Source organism: Mandrillus leucophaeus, unplaced genomic scaffold (assembly GCF_000951045.1).
Source record: "Mandrillus leucophaeus isolate KB7577 unplaced genomic scaffold, Mleu.le_1.0 Scaffold57, whole genome shotgun sequence".
NCBI lineage: Eukaryota > Metazoa > Chordata > Mammalia > Primates > Cercopithecidae > Mandrillus > Mandrillus leucophaeus.
In genome coordinates, this window is record NW_012106141.1 from 6,551,058 (window position 1) to 6,559,057 (window position 8,000).

The 8,000-nt window shown below is 47.5% G+C and overlaps 2 protein-coding genes across 2 annotated transcripts in view; one reads left to right on the forward strand and one right to left on the reverse strand.

Moving 5' to 3' along the window:
• Positions 1-353: 353 nt before the first annotated feature.
• Positions 354-8,000, forward strand: part of ARHGEF3 (Rho guanine nucleotide exchange factor (GEF) 3) — a 353,065-nt gene continuing 345,418 nt past the window's right edge. Inside the window, exon 1 of the mRNA XM_011998411.1 lies at positions 354-623. The gene's annotated coding sequence lies outside the window, so the exon portion shown is untranslated. The remainder of the gene's footprint in view (positions 624-8,000) is intronic.
• SPATA12 (spermatogenesis associated 12) overlaps positions 4,596-8,000 on the reverse strand; it is an 18,285-nt gene continuing 14,880 nt past the window's right edge. Inside the window, exon 2 of the mRNA XM_011998416.1 lies at positions 4,596-5,795. Coding sequence (XP_011853806.1) covers positions 4,872-5,405 — 534 coding nt within the window. The 5' untranslated portion in view covers positions 5,406-5,795 and the 3' untranslated portion in view covers positions 4,596-4,871. The remainder of the gene's footprint in view (positions 5,796-8,000) is intronic.

Below are 8,000 nucleotides of genomic sequence, written 5' to 3' on the forward strand. Positions count from 1 at the left end.
CCCCCTTGGTGGGACACCCCCGCTCGATCTCCCGGAGTGAGACCCTCTTCCGGGCTGGTTCCTCCTTTGCCCCGGTCCCGGAGCTGGACCCCCGCCACTCCCACCTCCGAGTTACCCCTCCAGGTCTCGGCGCCCCCGGCGGGACCTGAGCGCTCCCTGGTCTAGGGTACGCCCAGCGCACGGGGGCGCACTGGGCGCAGTGCAAGTGGGCAGTGCCACCGCCAACCTCGACCAGTCGTCGCTCCTGCTGGGGACCCTGACTCTGGTCCCCGGGTAGCCCCTTGAGCGAAAATTCCCGGAGCCACTTCCGGGGAGGGAGGCGCCACCTGTCCTGGGACGCGCCCCTTTCGCCCAACTTTCTTCTCCAGCCTGGCGGGGCACTCGCAGGTCAGCGTCGCGTTGCGCGCTGCTGGTGGCGGCTCACAGGGCCGCGGGTCACTTCGCGGCGGGCGAGCCGGACTCAGGGCGCTCCGGGCGGCGGGCACCGTCCCAGCCTGCCTGAGGCCCTTGTCCCGGCGGCTGCATCTTTTAAACCGAGCGGCCAGAAGATCCAGAGATAGGACGCCAGGGTGGTGGACGCCAAGGGGTTAAGGTCAGCGTGGGTGCCTCGCAGCCAGAGACGGGTGAGCGTTTTCTGAGGCCGACTGAGCCGAGTGGAAACGGGTTCCCATGGGCTTTGCGGTGGTGGAGAGCTGCTTTTGCACTATCAGCGGCCCCATCACGCGCTTGAATGTTGCGGAAACAGAGCGCCTTGTTCCTAGAGGACTCGGGTTGCTGGATTTACTGCCTGGCCCAGGCTTGCTTCCTGCACTGGGCGAGGACGTGGGAATTGCCAGACGGTAGTTGACCTGAATGTACCGGTAGAAACTTATTTTTAAGCGTTTCATGCACTACCCAGGTATAACCACTTTCTTCCCTGGGGTGTGGAGGAGGAGAGCTTCGCTGGATGTTTGTCTTAGCTGTGTAGTCCTGGGCAAGTTACTTCACTTACCTATGCCTCAGTTTTCTCATCTGTAAGGTGGGGATGAAAATAGTACAAACCTTAAAGACTTGTATAGGGATAAAGTGCTTAAAATACTGACTGGGGCAGGATAAATCCTCTGTGTTAGCTGCTCTTGTGATTATTATCACTGACATCTAACAGCGCGTGCACAGCCCTAGCTTCTCAATGAGGTGGGTCTGCAGGCTGTTGCTCCTTCCCCTCCTTCTGGTAAGGAGCTGGTGGTGTTTACACAGGAGCCATGGTGTTCCCTTCCGCCCTGGGAAATTTGAGCTTTGCTGTAATACTTCCTGTGGCTAACCAGCCTTGTGCAAAGTATATCTCAGAATGTGGAATTAGAGATGAACTTTGTCAAGGACTCTGTTGGGAAGTGGGGTCTTGGATCTTCTTTGGAAGCTCTGGGGTGCGATTGGGTGTTTGCCTCTTGTTGACGGGGGGAGGGTGGGTAGATTTCACTTGATTCTTTTAGGCCTTGGGTCCCCTGACAGGCTGATATTGTCTAGTCTCTGTGAGTGCGGGAGTCTATTTCAGGGTCCGGGGACCTGATCTTGTCGTCTTCTCCCGCATTCATTCATCTCTAGCAGATTGCTCCCTCCATCTGTAGAGTTCTCCTGGGCTGCACCCATTTAGTATCTTCTTGGAAATTTAGTTTCTGTCTTCTGGAACTCCACAGATAAGATCTCTGTACCTGGAGCCCCAGGGAATGTCCTGAAATACACATGAGGCACTTGAAGCACAGTTATTTTTCCAGAAGTTTCCCCTTACATTGTATTCTCCATGAGGCCTGTAAGTGGACTCTGAACTTCTGGTAGGAAAGTGAAGGTTCTTGCCCCCGTTACATCTCAATTCCCTGCAAATTGGGGGCTGCCCTTGTTCCCCCTCCCAGAACACACTTTTCAGTAGGCAATACAGGTCAGCCTTGACTTGGTCAATTAGGGGAAAGAGACGCAGGCTGTGAGGTTAGGCACTGTTGGCCTGTGGTGAGACCTTTAGGCTGGGATGCAATTCATGAACGTTTGAGTTCAAGTTTTCAGAAGACTTCTGAGGGCCTTTGCACTTGCTGTTCCCTCAACCTAGCATGCTTTTCCATCACTTCTTCCATGTAGGGCACTTTCTTGCCCTTTTGCTCAGATGTCTCCCCTGTACAGATGGTTTTTCTGACTACTCTATCCAAAGCAGCCCCTCCCCCATTAGTTTCTATCACATTCTTCCTTGTATTTTATTCATAGAGCTTGCCTGGGATGATCTTATTCATGCATTGATTTATGGGTTTATTGTGTGCATCTACCCAGGAGAACGTAGGATTCAAGAGGGCAGAGGTGTGTTGTCCTGTTCACTACTGACTCCTGGCCCATGGCATATAGCTGGTGCACAATAACTGTCCTGAGTGAATGAATACCCATTGACTGAAGTGAGGCGAGTTTGGAGAGTAGTGAAATGCAAAGGAACTAGTTGCTGGTCGGGAGCTCAGGGTTGAAAGTGACCATGAACGTGGCATACTTTCACCTCCAGATTAAATCACCTCTGCAACATCTCTTCCTAGTTACTGTTTAACCTAAGCTTGAATCCTCTAGGCACAGGGAACTTGTCGCCTCCTGCAATAGCCTGTTCCATTGGAGGAGAGGGAACAGAGAACTATTGAAGGAGAGGGGGCAGAGAACCAGATGCAGTCCCTGTACCACTGTGATGAGGACGAGCTGTGGCCTCCTGCATGCTACCGTTCTAGTCCTTCTGGTCTGCTTCGAGTCCTGACCATCCTGCATCCATCAATATCCATCTCTAAAGTTCTCTGCCATAACTAAGGTCCCTGAGCTCCTGACCAGAACTTAGTATGCTGCCCAGTCATGTGTCACCAGAGGGGGTCAGAGGCAAAGAAGCATGAAGCAGAAAGGCCATTGCCATAGTTTAGTAACCCTTCAAGGCCAAGTTCTGTATTGTTCGGGCTCCTGAACTGCACTGGGTTGGAGGTAGGAGTGGGTAGGGGCTTTCTCTCTCTTTTGTTCTTTTCCTGGATTTTTCCGTATCATTCCTTAATCAATTTATTAATGTGACCCTAGCTATATTTAAAAGAAAATTAATCCTTGGACCCATTTTCTTAATGGTTTGTACAAATATTCTTTAATTCATATCACTTCACTTTCACAAGTTGAAACTCAAGTTAAAATGAGATTTTTAATATATAATTCTAATTTATTGAGTCAGTTTCTTCATGGGATATTACTAGCATGATGGGTGGAGTGAGGTCTGCTGTGGAGAGGTTTGGTGACAAGCTTTGCTTTCTTCTTTACTTTGATGAAAATTGTTTATTCAGTTATGAAAATGAGTACACATTTCTTTTTCTTTTTTCTTTTTTAGAGATAGGGTCTTGCTTTCTTAAGAGCCCAGGCTGGCATGCAGTGGCGTGATCTTGACTCACTGCAACATCTGCCTCTCAGGCTCAAGCGATCCTTCCGCCTCAGCCTCCCGAGTAACTGGGACTATGGGCATGCACCACCATGCCTAGCTAATTTTTGTAGTTTTTGTAGAGATGGGATTTCACCATGTTGCCCAGGTTGGTCTCGAACACCTGGGCTCAAGTGATCACCTGCCTTGGCCTCCCAAAGTGCTGGGATTACAGGCATGAGTCACCATGCTGGGCCCATTTTTTTTTCCTTAAAAAAAGGAAAAAAAAAGAGGACTGGCAAGACTGTTCCTAATTGAGGTCGTATTTACACCTATCTTAGCCACTTAGCTCATTTTTTTCATTTATTCAAAAACATTTAGGGAGAGAGGGCTACTCTGTGCCAGGCATTGCCCTGGTACTGACCACACAGCAGTCAAGGAAACTGACAGCATTCCTCCCTTGTGGAGTTTACATCCCAGTGGTGGAGATGGACAGCAGACAACTAGATCAGTAATAAGATGTGAGGGAGAGTGGCCAGTGTAATGGAGATGAAGCTGGGGAAGGAGATCCAGAGTGATGGGATGGAGGCAGAGCTGGCTTTGGTCAGAGAAGGTCTCTGAGGAGATAGCACTGGAGCATAAACCCAGACAAATGAGGGAGCAGCCTCATGGACAATTGCAGGCAACCTCATTCCATGCATATGGAGCCCAAGGTTGTGGTCAAACTCCCCAGTGTGGCCAGTCAACTCTTAAGCACTGGACATGGTCTGTCTCACTGCAGAAGGGGAGGGAAAATGAGACAATGTAGGGAGAACTCTCCTCCTGCCCCCCAGGTCCTGGCAGGTGGCTGGAGTAAGATCTTGGCATTGTGTGTTCTGATGGCTTACTAGAAGGTTGGTACCTACCTTTACAGGGTGAGACCTGAGCAATGTGTTCTGAAACTGCCACCTGGGGAATGATCATGAGCCTAGGGGTCATTGCTGGAGTTATAATCCTGCACATTGTAAGACTTGCTCCACTGCACCTACCCTGGTGGTGGACTCCTTCCTCTTTTGTGTCATTTGATTACCTCACCTCATCACCTAGTGGCACTCACCTAGAGGAAAAGTAGTTACTTAGCAGGCTTTGATAGAAACAACAAAGAGATGAAAATGTATAGGATCGGGGATCAGGAGATGCATGCGTCCCACTCTTTCCATTGATTGGTCAATTGATGTCATTTAATACAGTGTAAGGTTCCTAGGGGGCTAAGAGTATGAGATCTGGATTGTGTGACCTTGTGCCAGTAACTTAACCTTTCTGAGTCTTTTTTCCTTCATCTGTGATATTGGGGAAATGGTGCGACAGGGAGGCTTCTTGGAAAAAGTGATATCTGACGAGATGCAGAAAGGGATGGCTATGAGTCACCCCTGTGGGGGATGGAAGGGAGGGCATAGCATGTGCAAAGGCCCAGACAAAAGCTGCCAGACTCTCAGATGTTGCAGGATTCTCACTGATTACAGCTGTGTGTGTGTGTGTGTGTGTGTGTGTTGGAGTATACTGTAGAGAGGGACCTGACAAAGCAGCCCTCAATAAATGTCAGTTGGTTTGAACGGCTATACCCTGTGCCACTGGGCTCAGCACCTATATCCTCATACAGTCTCCACAACCATCCTGTGGCACAGGTCCTCTCATTATCCCCATCTTCCACACCAGGAAATTGAGGTATAGAGTTATAAATAACTTGTTCACAACTGTCTTGCTGTATCAGGAGAGCTGGAGGTGAAGAGGGTCTTCCCAGAAGATTTATTTGGGGTGCGGCGATGTCAAGAGAGATGGCTGTTTGTAAATATCTCTGACAGGTCTCGCTTTGGCGCACATCTTCCTGAAATGTCAGCTCTGGGAGGGCAGAGGCTGCTCCTGGCAGAACATCTGGCCCCTGGCATGATGCCAATGCACAGTTGGGTTTATTGGGATGTTGGGTAGATGACCCAAGGCCTCTGGGTGGCCATGGAACGAGTCTGGAAGAGTCTAGTGCCTTCATTTCCCAGGTGTCTCCTGACTTTTCCAAGGTGGACCCACAAGTCAGGGCAGAACTGGACCTGAGGCCCAAGTCAAAACCAAAATGCTCCAGGAAAGGAGGCCAGGGCACTTGGCCGGAGCCAGTTCCTAAGGGGCATGCAGCACTCTTGCAGCCTGGTTGCTGAGTGCACTGTTCCCATTCACCTTCAGCCACACCCCACCAGCAGTCATCCCTGGGTGCTCAAACAGAGCCAAACTCCACAGTCACCCAGATACTGTGGAGGTTTTCCCGTGTTCACATCTTTGCTCCTGCTGTTTCTACTCCTTGGTAGCTCTTTCATGCTTGTCCACTTTCACAGCTTCCCACGCTACCCAACTCCAGTGGCTTTCTCTCTCTTTCCTTCCCTTTTGGCTAGAAACATAAATAAGAAATCCTGATTATATTCTTATTGAACACAAATGTAAACATATCAGAAGTTGTAGAGTTAAAAGTAATTATAGGTATAATATGCTGAGATTAAAAAAAGAAGTGAAAAATCAAATTCTGCCTTCCCCATCCCAGGCTTGCTTCCAGAGAGAATATTTGTGATCAACTGGGCATAGATTTCTCTTGCTTTTGTTTACTCACACAAGCATGGGTGCCTGTGAGTATCTTTGAAAACCAACACAATGGGCTCATTTTGTATGTATTACTTACCAATGGATTTTGTTTCTTTGTATTTATTTACTTATTTATTTATTTAGAGATGGAGTCTCACTCTGTCACCCTGGCTGGAGTGCACTGGCATGACCTTGGCTCACTGCAACCTCTGCTACGTGGGTTCAAGTGATTCTTCTGCTTCAGCCTCCTGAGTAGCTGGGATTATAGACACCTGTCACTGCGCCTGGCTAATTCTTGTACTTTTTAGTAGAGATGGGGTTTCACCATCTTGGCCAGGCTGGTCTTGAACTCCTGACCTCGTGATCCACCCACTTTGGCCTCCCAAAGTGCTGGGATTACAGGAGTGAGCCACCATGCCTGGCCTGTTTTTATTTATTTTTATTATTACTATTATTTTTAAGACAGAGTTTTGCTCTGTTGCCCAGGGTGGCATCTCAGCTCACTGCATCCTCTGCCTCCCCGGTTTAAGTGATTCTCGTGCCTCAGCCTCCCTAGTAGCTGGGACTACAGGCATGTGCCACCACACCTGGCGAATTTTTTGTATTTTTAGTAGAGACAGGGTTTTGCCATGTTGCCCAGGCTGGTCTTGAACCCCTGAGCTCAAGCAATCCTCCTGCCTTGGCCTCCTCAAGTGCTGGGATTAGAGACATGAGCCACTGTACCTGGCCTATTTTTTTTTTTTTTAATTCTTTATTTGACCCGGACAGTGCTAACAACTAATGTTTTCCCATTTAATTATGTCCAAGAGTGTTTTCTTTGTCCATTTGCATTTCTCTTCTCTTTTACCTGCCCTGGCTCTTCCCTTCCCTAGGGAAGAATATACAAACTTCTATGGACATATGGTTTTATTTCTCTTGAATATATATCTAGCAGTGGAATTGCTGGGTATATGGTAACTGTAACATTTTGAGGAACTGCCAAACTGTTTCCAAAGTGGCTGCACTGTTTTACAATCCCATCAGCAGTGCATGAGGTTTCCAGTTTCTCCACATCCTCATCAACACTTGTTATTATCCATCTTTTGATTATTGCCATCCTAAGTGGGTATGAAGTGGCATCTCATTGTGACTTTGATTTGCATTTCCCTGATGGCTAATGATGTTGTGCATTCTTTCATGTGCTTATTGGCCATTTGTGTATCTTCTTTGGAGAAATGTATATTTGGTCTTTTATCCATTTTAAAATTGGATTATATGTCTCTTTATTATTGAGTTGTAAATGTTCTTTGTGTATTCTGAATTCAGTTCCTTATCAGCTATGATTTTAAAATACTTTTTGCCCATTCTGTGGGTTATTTTTTCACTTTCTTGATGGTGTTCTTTGAAGTGCCAGGTTTTAATTTTGGTGAAGTTCAATTTATCAATTTTTGTTGGATTGCCTATGCTTTTGGTATCATACCTAAGAAACCTTTGCCTAATGCAAGGTCATGAAGACTTATGCCTATATATTCTTTTTTTTTCTTTTTTTTGAGATGGAGTTTTGCTCTTTCACCCAGGCTGGAGTACAGTGGCATGATCTCAGCTCACTGCAACCTCCACCTTCCAGTTTCAAATGATTCTCCTGCCTCAGCCTCTTGAGTCGCTGGGACTACAGGTGTGTACCATCACACCTGGCAGATTTTTGTATTTTTAGTAGAGGCAGGGTTTCACCATGTTGGTCAGGTTGGTCTCAAATGCTTGACCTCGTGATCTGCCTGCCTCGACCTCCCAAAGTGCTGGGATTACAAGCATGAGCCACTGCAACTGGCCATATGCCTATATATTCTTATAAGAGTTTTATAGTTTTAGCTCTTAGATTTAGAACTTTGATCTGTTTTGAATTGATGTTTGTATATGGTGTGAGGTAGGGGCCTAGCTTCATTTTTTGCATATGGAAATCCTGTTGTCCCAGAACCATGTGTTGAAAAGACTCTTCTTCCCCATTAAATTGTTTTGATACTCTTGTCAAAAATCAGTT